We start from the raw sequence: 15,713 nt of genomic DNA, 5'->3' as shown, positions 1-15,713 counted from the left end.
TCACATGGCCAAGCACTGTTCAATTTAATCAAATCAGATTGATAGATAAACCAAAGGGCAAAATTAATGCTCTTCACTTTAATTGAAATGCAATATTACTGAGCAATGTACCTGAACAGAGATTCATAACGATCTATTTAAACTCAACATCATAGATTCAACGATATTGACCAATGAAGTTGATTATTAAGAACCCAATCCTCGAGGCACGCTGTAAATCAATTTATTCCAAACGGACGTCGCACGAAGCATCACCCAACAGAGCAACGTTCGCAAATATTACTTTGAAACATCTCAAAGCAGCATTAATGCATGTCGCATGTTTCTCATGCATCTCTAGAGCATGCAACACAATCGACAATGCATGAGACAAAATACATGCAACACAAGATTTGCACCAAACTGATTAAAGATGTAATGAAGCAAATCAACCAACATTTGCGTTACTCGGGGCTTTGGTGGGCGATGCTTCCTACAGTACCCATTTAAATTTATACAGTGTGGAAGTTTTGGATGGAACAGTACATATAACTAAGACGCCGAACATATGCGGCTAAAATCCTCGGACAAGTCGAATTTTATTTTTTCTTGCGGTTTTTTGATGGAAAATTCATGTATACAGGATGGTCCAAAAATTAGATGAGACCACCAACTTGGTTTTTTCAAATGGAAACACCTATTTTTTATTTCATTTTTGAATTCTACGCAAAATTCTAAGTGTGTTTCATGTGCCATATCCTATATCTAAACGCAACAGGTCTCGAGGAATTTACGATTGAACATATCAAAAACTAAAACTTTTAATTTCTTTTCAAATTTCTTTGATCCTGAAAAAAAACGATTTAATACAAAATAGCATCCCCTCATTATCACGTTGATGTTAGGGCTTATTTAATTGACATTTTTCCTGAACGCTGCATTGGGAGGCGAGGGGGTAATTAAATGGCCGGCACGATCACCTGACCTCACACCTTTAGAGCACTTTTTATAGGATTATTTTAAGAGTAAGGTATATTTTAACCAACCAGCAACTATCGAAACTTTAAAAAAAGAATCCATAATGAAATAAGAACAATTCCCCCAGCAATGCTTCTAAATGTCAAACAGAAATTCATTCATCGTCTTGCTTATTGTCAAGTAGTAGGTAGGATCCAATTTGAACATTTAATTTAATTGTTGCTTATTGTTTTATTTTGTATTAAATCGGTCCTTTTCAGGGCCAAAGAAATTTTAAAAGAAATCAAAAGTTTTAGTTTTTGATATGTTCAATCGTAAATTTCTCGAGACCTGTTGCATTTAGGTATAGGACATGGTACACGAAAAACACTTAGCATTTTGCGTAAAATCCAAAAATAAAATAAAAAATAGGTATTTCCATTTAAAAAAACAAAGTTGGTGGTCGTACCTGATTTTTGAACTACCCTGTATACATGAATTTACTATCAAAAAAACCGCAAGAAAAAATAAAAATCGACGTGTCCGACGATTTTGGCCGCATATGTTCGGCATCTCAGTTATATGAACTGTACCATCCAACACTTCCACACTATGATATGCGCCTTGATGTCTCCAAGGATTATCCCCATTTCCAATGTTCCATGCTGCATGTCCTGTCCCACGCATCTTTGATGAGCGATCTATAGTGACCTGAAGTCAGTACCGGCCTTATGAGGGGAGAGATTGGGCCATGCTCAAGGGTGGTGAACTTTTCTAATTGGAGTTTTCTTGGGGGTAAAGGGCGGTGGTTAAAAATTTCGCCCAGGACGCCAGACTTGCCAAGGCCTGTAGGTACCGAATAAAACACTAATTTGGACGCTACTAGAGAGCATTAATCAGTGAAGCAAATTATTATCGATCTAATAAATTTGAAATATGAATTATTTATACACTTATTTTTGTTTGCAATGGAATGTCGTTTCGATAAATTTTGATATTATCTTGCTTCTATTGTGCTCGGTTAAAAACGGGTAAAAATTTCAGGATTACTGAGTAACATACCTGGAAATAGCTCAAATTGAATCAAAGTCAAAATTCCGGCGACTGAAAAGAAAAAAGCCATAGGCGGACGTGAAACCGGGCAGTGCAGTGCGTACTGTCTCGGAAATAAATAGTAATTGAAATTTCTCTTCTCGATAACCGAGGAATGACAATTTTTGTTGATAGAATTCCAGAAGGTTTATTTGCGATAAGTGATCGGTATTTGATCATGGCACCTAATTCAACCTCGCTTAATTTTACTTTCTACGTTGATGACCACTCCAAGTGGTTTTTGTTACCGTTTATATGGCCTTCCTCAAAACGTACATATGTACAGAGAGTTCATTTAAATTTCATATCTAAGCAGCTGTGAAGTTTGTTGAAGAAAAGAACGTACGGCGATAAAAGTAAGTAAAACAACATAACCTCACTCGGTTCCTTCATCAAAAATTAATTTAAACGTCATTTTGCGACATATGATCAAGCTACGACCTACTTTTTATTTTCTATTTCTCTTGTGTAAAATCCCACTGCTGGCTAGATATGAAATTTAAATGATCTCTCTGTATATTCGCTATATGTATATTCATTTAGCGTATAGTTTCCGTGACTAGGCCGACGAGCTATACGCTCGCAAAAAAGGATGTAAAAGTATTTGAATGTTTGGAAGCCATCATATCGTTGTTGTCATTTGTCCTATGACTCGTATCTTTGCAAAAGGCAAATTGTAAAGTTTTTTGTACGTTTTCCTACCGATGTCGATTCTAAGATAATTTAGCCGCGTGGTAAGTGAACAAGATATTCGTAATACGAAATGAACTAATAATTGGGTGTTCTTTTGTTCGAAAACCTCGTTAGATACGACACTAACTTTTTTCTCCTTTTGAGGCACGTTTCTTTCTCCAGGTAAAACAATATGCACAATGGGACTCCGAATTATAAAAGAAACACCTGATTTTGGTCAATTTTTGTTGGCGAGTGCTAAATTTACAAAGCTAACGAGACCCCATTAGAGATTGTTTTTATTTGTGAAAGGGCCGCTCGTCTTAATATCGATTTTTCAGCACAAACAAATCGACACGTAATTTTGCGATAATACGTCATCCGAAAGTGACGCTTTGGATTAAGAAGGTTCTGGAAACAAAAGAATAACACTTTCCCTGTCAGTGTTAATGGCGTCTCCGCGTTGCCTCCCGCGTCGTTCGCGAAAATTATCAACTTTCTACTGAAAATGTGCAAAAAATTTGGAAACATTTATGCGGACTTGAAGGTTAATTAAATAAAAACGTAATAAGTGTTCGTACAGCATCGCGCTCGATTGAAAACAGGTAAAAATCACACTTTTAAAGTTCAATTTTATTTGCCATTTCCGGGAATATTGTCTCGTTTGTATTCGGGTCTCCGAAACCGTACGATCGCTGTAATAGTGTATTTGGAAGAAGCTCAAATTGAATCGAAATCAAAGTTTTAGCCACAATTTTTTCTTGACAAAATTCTAAACGGATCATAAGTCCAGAGGGATTATTTCCGGTAAGTGGTCGGTGTTCTATCATTGTACCTAATTTAACCTGGCTTAATTTTATTTTCTGTGTTGATGACCAGTCCAGATGGTTTTTCTCACTGTTTATATTTCCTTCCTGAAACACATACATGCTGTATATTATTTCGTTTCACGTATCATTTCCATGGTTAGAGTGATAAGCTCTACGCTCGCAAAAAAGGGTGTAAATTTATTTAATTGTTTGAAGGCCATTGTATCGTTATCATTCTTCCTTTGACTCGTAACTTTGCAAAGGGCAGATTGTAAAGTTTTTTGTACGTTTTCGTACCGATATCGATTCTTAGATGAATCAGCTAAGTAGTAGTACGACAAACAAGACATGTATATTCGAAATACGGAATATACTATTCATCGAGTTAGGTCGAAACGAAAATTATTTGGCCTTTTTCCAAGATATAGCATCATTTTGTTCTCTAAATTTTGCGATTTTTGATGTCAAAAGTGAAAAAGTGTCTTTCCAAGGCTCTGTAACCCCTATAGAGATACCTACGGTCAATATAGATTCAAAATTTTTAATTGTAATTTGAGAAATTAAATTCAATATTCTTGTATTTCAAATATCAACTGTGTGGTTTTAGTCGAAATTATTTGTCAATTTTGGTTCTTTTGGAAGCGCTCTAACAGCTTATAGGATTTTAAAGTGTCGAGCACTCTGTCCACAAATGTGTTATTAACAAACATTACAAATTCCGGACAATTTGGTGGAAAAGACATCCCTGCAGGATGCTTATGACTATTCTTCATAAGATAATTAAATTTATTAAACCACATATATTCAGCTCTCCAAATTAAGTTTTACCAGACTGAGACAAAATGTTAAGGTTGGTAGTGACTTTATCTTTATTATATATGTATATCAATTATGAACATAACGTATAAAATTTTAAATAAGTATTGTTCTCGAAAAACTTCTAATTTCTTTTTCAATCAAGTTCTTTTTGCAACAGGAAATATATTTTTTATTTCGTCCGGGAATGTTTGCATGGTGAAACTGCTGCCTTGAATTCACAACTTTTCCCCAATTTTTCAAAATTTGAAAACGTTGCATGTTATTTTCTATCAAGTATGGTTTCTAGAACCGATTAGCTGTACCTTTTGTAAAGGTACAGCTGATCGGTACTGATATCACTTTGTAGATAATTCACTCGAATGTTAGCGCGGCTATGAACAAGATGAACAAGTGAGTTCTGATTGTTATTTCTTGTGGTTTACAGTTAAGTTTTATCAGGTCCTTGATAACGACGTAATCAGAATTTTAATTGAAGTCAAAATTATTTGCAATTTTGGCTTTTCTAAAAGGTATTTAGGAAAATCTTCAGATCGAAGAATTATATCGCAACTTGAGCAGTTTCGACGATTAAAACAAATTATTTGTGCTTCAAATCTCAACTGTGAATGCCTCTGCTTCAAATTAAAACTAATTCGAAGTTCTAACTATTTTGAAGATTTTTCCCATTAATTAATATTGAATTTTTTGAAATTGACACCCTGTATACAGGGGAGCGCTTTCTAATTGCTAGGGATTTTTAAACAATATTTAAATCAACAGGCGTGCCCTTTCCCTTTTTTTCCCAGCCTTTCCCATGGAAAACACCCTTCCACACACACATATTCGTTACATGTCGAAATTAATCCCTCCGTCAAAGGCTTTAAACCTCGTTTCCTACAGACTAATTTAAGTTTCGAACTTCACTCATTGAAGCGGCTTTGAATAACAATACGGCCGCCTCCGGGGCAAAATTACTCCCTTCTTTTCGCACACGCAGCAGCTAGTTTCGAGTTTTAAAGCATCAATTAAAACTACTTAAACATCAGAGGTAATTTTCTTGCCCTTTGATGAGCCCCAAATGTAAAGGGCTTCCTTTAATAAGAGCAGATGGTGCAATTAAAAATTTGTTAAACAAAAGGGTTTTTGATCGCGATGAACACTACCTACCGGTAGTTGAACGACAGGAAGTGCTTCATTTAATTTTCACTAGGGTAAAACTTATAGAAAACTTACAGATTGCTTAGTTATATAGGGTGATCCGCAACTTTTAAATCTGAACAAAGAAATAAAAAATGAAACACTTCAAAAATATTTAGAATTTTTTTATTTACAACAAAAATTATTTATTCACATAGTGAAATAAAAGAAACATCTTCAACCTTTCTTATCCTTTTCAATAACAACTTTTGCCTTTCCATTTGTAACATCTTGTAACCTCTTCAGTTTCTTTCTCTTTCTCTTTTGCTCCATTTTCTTCTTATTCAAAAATTTATACGCCTCCTTTTCAGGATCTAGCCCTGCCTGAATCCACTTCTTCTTCAAATTTATCATCTTCTTTTCATAAAATTTGTTCTCATCTAAATTGAAGTAAGACTCGCTTTTCGTTACAGACACTTCCAGAAGAATTTGCGACACCTCCTTATCTAAAAATAATAGTCACATTTACTGATAACCCTTCTGAAACAGAAGATTAAATTTACCATTAACTTTATATTCAGTAAGTTCAGTGTTAATAAGAGCTTCAATGGCCAGTAACAACTTTATATCAGAAGGAGTTACCAAGGTAACTGCCCATCCTTCTCTACCTGCTCTGGCAGTTCTACCAACCCTATGCACATACTCTTTTGGTACACTAGGGACGTTGTGATTAATAACTAATTGGATTGATGGAATGTCCAGACCTACAAATAATTATTTAATCACTTAAGAACATTTATTACACACCAGACAAATTAAATTACCTCTACTGGCAACATCTGTAGCTATAAGAATTTTCACTCTGTTGCTCTTAAACTTGTTGAGTGCAGCCAATCTTTTAGGTTGTGATATCATTGAATGCAAAGCAACATTCTCAAAACCTAATTCATTTAATGTCATAGACAAAATATGACAGTTTCTAAAAAAGAATGTGTAAAATAACTATTAGCCAAGCTTTCCTTATTAAATTTACTTGCAAGTATTTGTAAATATAATAACATTTCCAGTATCATTTTCTCCCCTATAAACCCTCAATAATTCCACCATATAAGCATCTTTTACATAACCAGGACACAGCAAATACTGCTGTTTTATTCCTGTCACTGTAACCACATCCTCAGGACTATTATCTTCAAAAACATAGGTGTCTTCAGGGAGATACTTTTTCAATGTAGTCAGTGTGTCTGTGATTGTTGCAGAGAAAAATAAATTCTGTCGTGATTTGGGTAAAACAGCAAAAATTGACTTAATTTGATCATCAAATAGTCCTCCTAAATTAAAATATTTTTATTAAAAAATGGGAGATATATTGTGTTTGGTCATATTAACCAAGAAGTCTGTCTGCTTCATCAAGCACCAAAAACCTAATCCTTGATAATGTAAATGTATCACAACCTTCCAAATGATCAACCAATCGGCCTGGGGTAGCAACAACTATATGGGGATGCTTGGATAACTGTCTGCCCTGCTCAACCATGTCCATACCTCCAACAACCACACAAGTTCTCAAATTCATTGGTTTACCAATGATCGAAAACTGATCAGCAATTTGGAATGCCAGTTCTCTTACAGGCGTCAACACTAATGCAAATATTCCATGGGGGGCTTCACACAGCTTTTGTACTATTGGCAAGGCAAAGGCAAGGGTTTTTCCACTACCTGATTTAAATTGTTTGCTATAAGTGTAAGATATAGATGTGACATAGAGGTTTTATGGGTGTTAGAATTGTGGGAATAAAAGAAAAAGCAAGCAGATTGCTAGGGTGGCCTTTGTAGATGATTCAAAGGGGGATTTATTAAGAAGATTGAAAACAGTTCTATTAGCAATGCTTAGTGAAAATTGTGATAAGTACATTAAATAAGGATTGGAAATAATTTGGACACAATCAAATGTAGTGATTAGACAATATTCAAGGTATTGTTCTAAAATAGGTTGTTGCCAATGTTAGGAGAATGCTTTTAAGGTTTATTTTTTACCTGTTCTTGCTGCTCCAAGACATGTTTTTCCTTCTAGTATTTTTGGAATACAATTTGCTTGAATCGGAGTTGGTACTTTTAACCCTGTAAGTATTAAACGTGTTTTTTTTCTTAACAAAACAGGTAAAAGTCAAACATGATGTGCAGACTTCACATATCCTTACCAATCCGGTAACATTGTTTTATGAAGCATTTGTACATATTTAGTTGAGAGAAGTCTGTAATTGTATTATTTTCCATTTTTAGTTTAGTGGATCTTTTCTTTTAATAAAGAAAATTCATCATCTGGGAAGTAGCACGTGGGTTTCCAACTTATGTTTCTAAGCACATTTTTTATCCAGTTCCCCCTTTGCGTGTGGAGCAAAATTTGTGTGGACAGGATTGCCTATGCCAATAGGTGTTATAACAGCTTACGGAACACGATATTTAAGTTGTTAAGTAATTAAGTAAACACAATTTTAGAGCAGAATTCTAAAAAATTAACTACATCCACTATAGACAAACATTAATAACAAACCAGATCTTTCAACATGTCAACCACAAACAATTAACATCGGCAACGCAGTTTAAATCAACGTTGCCATTTTTCGCTTAGGGTCCGTGTATTAGATCCTCGTGAAACGAACTATTTGCATTTCGATATTTATTATCTTCAATTGAGTTATCTATTTTTTTCTCATCATATTTTGCTACCTCGCAAATTCTTAACTCGATATAGATTTTAAACTTTAAAATGAATATTTGAAACTTTAAGTTTTGCAAAACTGACGTCATAGGAAAATGGATTACTCCAATTACACGCATAAAATAAATAAAAACACCATTTATCAGCTGTTCTCTTCGTTGTCTGTCACTGTCAAAATCCAAAGTTGGCTTCATCTTATATTTAGAAATTTTTATTCAGGGCCCTGGTTTAACAAAAAAATTCAATTTAGCTCTTTAATAACAACAAATAATATGCAAGAAGTCGAAAATATAGTCAAATTTGAGTACGACAACAACGAAATGAAGGAAGAAGTTCTTGAAGAGGTTGTCATGCACGAAAATAAAGGTACGTACCTACTTACCCTGCTTAAATGGACTACGCTTATGGAAATCGCAGCAGTAGTAATTTAAAATCACATCTTTTTCATTAATTTAAAGATGAACCAATGTGTGAAAATATCCAGATAGAGACCTTGGAAGATAGTGAGGATAATTTGGAAAGCCTGCCAGAGACTGAGCCAAACAAAATAGAGTGGAGTGATAGGAAAGTGGACTTGCTGCTGACGCTATACCTGGAACATCTCAAAGAATTTCGAGATTCCAAATACAAAAAAAAAGACATTTGGAAAAAACTAGCACCTCAACTTGGATACAGTCCTGAAGCATGTGATCGAAAATTCCGAAATGCAAAACAACGGTATCAACGGCTTATCAGACATGGAAAAAAAGCAGTCACACGTTGGCCACACTTACAGAAAATGTCAGAAATTTTGAGAGGGGACCCCTCAAGTCCCCCAATATTAATTAAAAAAGAACATTTATCTGAAAATCAGCCATCAGTCTTAAGAAAGAGATATCTAGGACAAGGGGAAGTTAAGGCCAGAAAAATAGATCATGGAAATGAGGTCAAAATGACAACAAGGTTTCAAGACTTGGCTGAAATTCTTAGTAACAAACAAGAAGAGATATGTAATAAAATAGATAAACTAGTTAGCAAAATACAAGAGTCCAATGTGATACAGATTAGAAGGAATGAATTGTTTGAAAAATATATAGAGACTTTAGCCAAAAAAATGTGATATTCTCAAATAAAAGACTGTAAATTTTATACTGCCTAAAGGTTTATTCTCAAACATCTTGAAAGCTAAGTGTATCACATATCAACTTCCTTTTATCAGATGCCTGAAGGCCCTTACCAAAATGTAAAGTATTTTCATCCTTTACCATTTGTGAATCTCCTCTGATCTTCAGCTCATGTGTTATTTTAAAGTTGTGCAGGACAATTGCTGCATACACAGCATTAAAAGTATGATTGGTAGCAATTTGCAGAGCTGTTAATCTTTTAAATTGCAGTTTTAATCTTTCAAAAGCTTTTTTAATGTAACTGTGAGCCTCTTCATGAACTTTGTTATAGACTTCAATGCTTTTTGTTTGCTTGTCTTCATAAGGGGTCATCAATCTTAGTTGTAGAGGATAATGTGCACTCCCCAACAAATGGTCTTGTTCTAAAACTAAATCTTTCAGATTCTGATATAACGAAGAACGTTTAAAAATATTTTTATAAAATTCAGATGAATGTCCCAACCACACATCCTGGAAAATCAAGTTGTGATCACAAACTCCCTGTAGTGCTACTGTAAACTTATTTTGGCGCAATTTATATATGGAATAACAATCTATAAATCCAACACAATTTGGGAATTTATGCCTGTTATAGACTTCTCTTTTAATAACTTTTTGTTCCTCAAAGTTGGGCCACTGAATTAAATCCTCTTTAAGACCAGCCAAAACCTTGCTGATGTCCCGAAATATGTATGACACTGTTGAATTATTTAGGCCAAATTTAATGGCACATTTGCGGAATGACTCTGTTGTAGTCATTAGATGCACAAAAATGTGCATTTTTTTGTCCAATGAAATTACCCTGCACTTATCATTTAGTTTATCTTTTAATCTGGATGATACATATGATATTAAATCCTGAAATGAATGTATTAAGTACATATTCACTTGAAAGAATAAGCTACTTTTATTACCTCCATGCAGAATTTTGTCATAGAGAATCTCTTGATGTACTCACGTTCATTACAACTCCTAATAAAGTTAACATTCAGCTTCAGTTTGTTCTCAGCTTTGAGTCGATTAATGGGGAGCAGTGGATGTGTAAGAGGTTTGTTGCATTTGCGTTTCTTCGTGAGATGATCTCGATTTAATAAATTCGTTATTTGTAAATTGTGTTGCAAAACCACCTCTGCTACTTGTGTTACTTCTTCAACATTCGGCGAACTGTTTTCCATAAAAAGTTCCAGGACGTAGGGGTCAAGCATCTTGATACAGTTCAAATGGTTTAAAGAAGAGATGCAGGTGGAAAGTGTTAAGACTTGTAATTAATTTGTAAAAAAGCCTTAAAATTAAATTGAAACTTTTACTTTAAGAAAATTAATTTGATTTAAAAAGTACTCCCTCTATTTGACATCATAATAAAAAGAGACGACAACATATTCGTCTCTCTACAATAACAACTTATATGTCACTCTGGCATCAAATCTTAACCTTGCTTTTTGCCTTTATTTACATTTTTAATTAACAATTCACTAATTTTTATTAATAAACCCTGTTTCGGTGAATTTCAATCACTTTCGATATCCACCGCACACATTACTGCAACAAAGTTTTCCCGCATAAGTCAACCATTGTACTTTTAACATGAGACGTCGCGCGGGCCTTGGTGCCATTCAGAAGCAAAAACTGGAACAGGAAAAATACAAAGACAAGAGTAACGAAATCCAGGTAAACCAATTAGAACAAATGTCCAAACAGTTGGATTTTTTCAAAACCAATCTTGAGGAATTTGCCAGTAAACACAAAAATGAAATAAAGAAAAATCCAGAGTTCAGAAGACAATTTCAAGTAAGTGCCCCAAATTATGCCATTTCCCTTGTTTCATTGGCAGTATTTTTATCAGGAAATGTGTGCCAGTATTGGGGTAGACCCCCTCTCTTCAGGCAAAGGTTTCTGGTCAGTTTTAGGTATAGGTGACTTTTACTACGAATTAGCAGTTCAAATTGTTGAAGTTTGTTTAGGTAAGCTTTCAACTTAATTTAGTGCAATATCATAACCTCCAATTTTAGCCACAAATGATAAAACTGGAGGTTTGATTAGTCTTGAGGAGTTACGTACCAAGCTAATCAATGCCCGTGGCAAGAAAAAAGAGCATCAAGAAATATCAAAAGATGACTTACTTAGAGCCGCACAAAAACTAAAAATATTTGGTAGTGGATTTAATGTTATTCCTTGCGGACATGGAAAGGTATGATTATCGCCCTTGTCCTAATTCATTTGATCAATGTTGCCTAATTAGTATATGGTGCAATCAGTTCCGGGTGAACTTAGTATGGACCATTCAGCAATATTAACCCTAGCATCAACTGCAAATAGGGCTTATGTCTCCGTTTCTTATCTTAGGAAGGAATTGAGTTGGGAATTGGAGAGAGGTTCTAGTGCCTTGGAGAGTTTAGTAAGGATGGATTGCTATAAGAAAGCTTTCATAGTTCATTGTTTTTTTACCTTCATAGGTTAATCAAGGATTAGCATGGGTGGACACGCAAGACATACATGAAAAGCTATATTACTTTCCTAGTCTTTTTAATGAGAGTGTTAGTCCTGAAACTTCATCAGTGGAGCAATAAAAGTAGTTTTAATAAAAGCAGAATTTAAATGACATTCAATTATTTAATTGAAAAATTATTTAAAAATGATTTAATTACCTTCCAACATTTATCAGGTACCACCTAATCATTTAATAACAAACATTTCATAGGTCTTTGGTTAGCTAACAGAACCTAAAGTCAAGTGACTAATTTTAGCAACATCTTTTGAAATTAAATCCAGAAATATTTTGTACTGTTTTGACTTGTTCTCAGCTTTCTTTACGCTTTCCTTCAGTGCTTTGTTTTCTTTTTTCAAAACTTGGATCTCAAGTCTCAAATTTGATACCATCTTTTCTAAATTGTCACTTATAACCTTCGTTTCATTCCTCCATTTTTCATTAATTTCATTTTTCTTTTTGACTTGCAATTGTAATTCTCTAATGTTCTCCTTGTACGTTTGCGTTACTTTGTCCAGTTTTTCTTCGTAAGTAGTCTGAGCTCCTCTGAAATATTAAGAATGCTAAACAGTGATTTTATCCTTGAAATTATTTATACTTCTCATATTTTTCTTTCTGCTCCCTGAATTCTTTTTCAGTCCTGACAATTTGCTCATCCATCTTTGACATCTTTAAAGTAAAACTGTCAATTTGCCCAAAACTATCAGCGAGCTCGTCCTCTAAACGACTTATCTTTGATTTTAAAGTAAAAATTTCCAATTCCTTCCCTTTTAAGTTTCTTTCATAAATATCGGCCATTTGTTCCAAGTCGTTCTTTACCACCTCTTTCTCAGAGAGCAGTTGAATGGTTTGTTTTTCAGACAAGAGCTAAGTACATGCAAACTATTATTAATACATATCTTAACGAAATTTTTTATTTCTACCAACCAACTTTTGAAATGTCGACTCTAAATTCTTCTCCAAAACCAAAAGTTTATTCATGTCACTTTCGTCGATATTGCAGTGCCCTTTATGCATACGCTCGATTTCATTTTCTAGTAAAGCACACTTTTTGGTAGCAGCCTCCAGTTCGCTGGTTTTGTTCTTAATTTCATTATGTGCTCTCGCCAGATCGTCAAGAAAAGCTTTCTGTTTATCACTAAATTCACTTCTAGCTTTATCACTTTCACTTTTAATTTTCTCATGAGATTCTTTGATTATTTCCGTCATTTCCTGAACCAATTTCTCATTTTCTTCTGCAAGGTAATTTTATTTGAAAATGATTTAGCTTGGTGCAAAGTTCTTACCCTTTACTTTCCTTTCTCTAAACAATGCTGCGTCTTTTTCATTTAAAGCTGCGTCTACCACTCCTACAGCTTCAGTTACTCGGTTTAAGCAATCTGCATTGGCCCTTTTTAGCCCTACAACAAATTCGCTGAGAAATCAAAGAGAAAGCTTTATTTATTACTAACCCAAAATAACGTCATCTTTGTTATCCAAGAGTTGCTGCAGCTGTGATCTTTCCTCCACGCATTCCTGCAGCCGCTTTTGCAGCTTCAAAACTTCTACTTCAAGGTTTTTTACTATTTTCAAAGCACTGGCCTGGTTTTCCAAAGACAGGTCTACTTCACTGTGTTTTCTTTCGATTTGTGTTTTGGCTTGTTTCATCGTTTCTTCTAATTTCTTTTGAGTGTCTAGTAGTTTAATTTCTGCCTCTTCAATTTTCTCCTCGTAACATCGTTTCAACTACAAAAATCTTTGTGAAATTTAAATTAATATTTTTGCGGGAAAACACCTTGAGATATTCCTTTTTTGACACAAATTCCTTGTATCCAGCCTGGAAAACTTTGAGCTCATCTTCTAAGTGATCAATGGCTTTAATACCTTCTTGCCATAATTTGGATATGTAGTCCTTTTCAGCGGAGAGAGTATGGATTTGCTCTTTAAGGTTTAATATTAGCTGGTCATTTTCTATATCTTGGACTTGACAGCTTTGCGAGGTACTTAGAGTTTTTCCGAGGTTTTCGGAAAGTTTATTGTTTTCAGCCACCACTGTACTCAGTTGGAATCTCAATTCATGTTGTTCTTTCTAAAAATTCAATTACAAAAGGTCTAATAAAAAATAAGTAAAACTTACTTTGAGGATATATATTTCTTGGTTTAGATCATTGATGAAGCTCTCATAGCCTTGAGTAATGGTTTGGAAATGCCTTAAATCAATAATTAATTTTAAACTATTAGAAGCAAAACTATAAGACAATATGGTACTCACTCAATGTTCTCTTGGTTGACCTTATGCATTTTGCATGTTCTTTTTAATTTTTTTTCATCTTAACTATTTTGTGACGTTCCGAAGTGACTTCTTCATGGTTGCATAGCAACTACTTACAACATGGTCCACAATCCCATGCCTGTCCTCAAATCATTGAAACTTAAAATCACAGTAAATAATTAGGCCAATATTAGGGTGTTATTAAATACAAAATAAAGGAATCAATAGCGGTGAAATAATGCCTGAATGTGTATTTGTTTGTATTAGAGTGTACAGTGGTTGCCCCATGGAAGCTAGTTATTATAGTAATGTTTGTATTGTTGAGTTGAAAATTAATTTGGAATTAGACTGGTTGGAAAACATTCCTGGAATGTAGACCTGATAACTCAACATTAATATTAGAATACTACAATTTGTAGATGAATATACGAACCTTCATTAGGGGAGAATGGCTTTCACGTAAGAAGAATCTGCCATTTTTTCGACCTTCCCTTTGCGCATTTTAGATATAAAATCTGTAGAAGCAATTCACACACCGCATAATGAAAACTGATCTGGAGTGCGGACGCTGTGGTGTCTTAGTTCTACAGAGCACTGCAACTTCTAATGCCCCAATTTTCAAATCCAAAGGGAAAGGTCAAAAGCCAATGTGAGAACACTGACATCAGAAATTCTGATAGCAAGAATGATAGAGAACAAAAGAAGGTGCACTGATGTAGCAACGCCATCTGCGACTTCATCAAAGAAGAGGGAAGAAACAAGCGAGCTCCTAAAATGGATAGAAACTTAGACCTTTCAATAGATCAAAGTTAAAAAATAAATAAGAAAAAACGGACTCCCTGACTCAGACACTTTTCATCCTTCAGGGACAGTTCTGGTGGCGTTACAGGCTACAAGAAAATAACCCGAGGTTTTGATGGGTAGGCGCCTAGTAGGCGAACCCCCCAAAAGCTCAGGCCGGGTGTCTTTTGAAGACTTCCCTCGTAACCAAAAAAAAAAGTATACAACCTGTAAATATCCATGTAGAACAATTTTCAAGAAATATACATGGAAAAGAACATTTGACTATGATTACCTTAACTGCGAAATATCTTTCTTCATTAAAACGATATTTATTGCGCAGCTTTTTTAAATATTTAAAAACTAATTTTATCCCTTTTCTGGATATTACCCACCTCTATGTTCTTGCGTCTATGTTCAAAAACAGAAAAAGTATCGTTAGACTTTTGAACAGCTCGATTTTCAATATTATTAATCGCATTGAAAAAATTCTGTACTATTCAGACTACCTTTTCGATTTTCTTGTTCTAGTTTCTAAGCAGCTAAAATAAAAAAATAAAGGGGTAATCATGTTCATTGAATGTGGGATAATCTCGTTCACACAACTTCGTTAACACGTCATAATAAACAAAAATGTGCAAATCCAAACGCGATAAATTAAGATAGGATTAATTATCTTTTAAGACTAAACATTAGTATATACCAAAAAAACTTCTATGTAATTCAATAAAATAAAAGTAAAATTGAAAGGCGTTAAAAGACTCGCGTCCGAAGTTACATCAGTTTTCTTGACAAATTGGTACCGACTAACGTCATTCATAGTATACCCGATGATTGCGGGATTTATTCCGTTTAATTTGGGAGAACTCTAGAAAGGATGGTGTGTACC

At 34.4% G+C, this 15,713-nt stretch overlaps 6 protein-coding genes across 8 annotated transcripts in view; 3 read left to right on the top strand and 3 right to left on the bottom strand.

Moving 5' to 3' along the window:
* LOC136409399 (ATP-dependent DNA helicase DDX11) overlaps window positions 1–15,713 on the top strand; it is a 156,975-nt gene that overhangs the window by 56,867 nt on the left and 84,395 nt on the right. Inside the window, exon 1 of one of the 2 annotated variants that reach the window (XM_066390867.1) lies at window positions 1,359–1,368. The exons of the other annotated variant lie outside the window; for it this stretch is intronic. The gene's annotated coding sequence lies outside the window, so the exon portion shown is untranslated. Of the gene's footprint in view, window positions 1–1,358; window positions 1,369–15,713 lie in introns of those variants that run through there. 2 annotated transcript variants of the gene reach the window in all.
* Window positions 5,633–7,976, bottom strand: Dbp45A (putative ATP-dependent RNA helicase Dbp45A). 2 transcript variants are annotated; one of them, XM_066390886.1, is made up of 7 exons: window positions 7,646–7,976; window positions 7,482–7,565; window positions 6,834–7,163; window positions 6,478–6,775; window positions 6,269–6,423; window positions 6,008–6,208; window positions 5,633–5,950 (listed from the first exon to the last, which is right to left on the bottom strand). In XM_066390886.1, exons 1-7 carry the CDS (start codon window positions 7,719–7,721, stop codon window positions 5,682–5,684), a joined length of 1,413 nt encoding a protein of 470 aa, XP_066246983.1. In that variant the 5' UTR covers window positions 7,722–7,976; the 3' UTR covers window positions 5,633–5,681. The 2 variants fall into 2 exon arrangements, with proteins under 2 accessions (XP_066246983.1, XP_066246984.1); XM_066390887.1 differs by having other exon boundaries at window positions 6,834–7,180; window positions 7,646–7,686.
* Window positions 8,338–9,294, top strand: LOC136409425 (uncharacterized). The gene is made up of 2 exons (XM_066390911.1): window positions 8,338–8,532; window positions 8,625–9,294. Exons 1-2 carry the CDS (start codon window positions 8,439–8,441, stop codon window positions 9,263–9,265), a joined length of 735 nt encoding a protein of 244 aa, XP_066247008.1. The 5' UTR covers window positions 8,338–8,438; the 3' UTR covers window positions 9,266–9,294.
* On the bottom strand, window positions 9,290–10,631 carry LOC136409418 (uncharacterized). The gene is made up of 2 exons (XM_066390900.1): window positions 10,223–10,631; window positions 9,290–10,166 (listed from the first exon to the last, which is right to left on the bottom strand). Exons 1-2 carry the CDS (start codon window positions 10,511–10,513, stop codon window positions 9,315–9,317), a joined length of 1,143 nt encoding a protein of 380 aa, XP_066246997.1. The 5' UTR covers window positions 10,514–10,631; the 3' UTR covers window positions 9,290–9,314.
* On the top strand, window positions 10,722–11,896 carry lsn (vacuolar-sorting protein SNF8). Its single transcript, XM_066390910.1, has 5 exons — window positions 10,722–11,096; window positions 11,152–11,269; window positions 11,318–11,496; window positions 11,548–11,703; window positions 11,762–11,896. Exons 1-5 carry the CDS (start codon window positions 10,893–10,895, stop codon window positions 11,873–11,875), a joined length of 771 nt encoding a protein of 256 aa, XP_066247007.1. The 5' UTR covers window positions 10,722–10,892; the 3' UTR covers window positions 11,876–11,896.
* Window positions 11,948–14,230, bottom strand: LOC136409472 (sodium channel and clathrin linker 1-like). The gene is made up of 8 exons (XM_066390972.1): window positions 14,045–14,230; window positions 13,910–13,982; window positions 13,568–13,861; window positions 13,245–13,518; window positions 13,080–13,193; window positions 12,721–13,028; window positions 12,392–12,660; window positions 11,948–12,339 (listed from the first exon to the last, which is right to left on the bottom strand). The coding sequence occupies exons 1-8, from the start codon at window positions 14,071–14,073 to the stop codon at window positions 12,015–12,017; spliced, it is 1,686 nt and encodes a 561-aa protein (XP_066247069.1). The 5' UTR covers window positions 14,074–14,230; the 3' UTR covers window positions 11,948–12,014.

The sequence above is a fragment of the Euwallacea similis genome, chromosome 6 (assembly GCF_039881205.1).
Source record: "Euwallacea similis isolate ESF13 chromosome 6, ESF131.1, whole genome shotgun sequence".
Taxonomy (NCBI): Eukaryota; Metazoa; Arthropoda; class Insecta; order Coleoptera; family Curculionidae; genus Euwallacea; species Euwallacea similis.
Note: the sequence above shows the minus strand (reverse complement) of the source record. Positions and strands in the feature narration are given on the sequence as shown.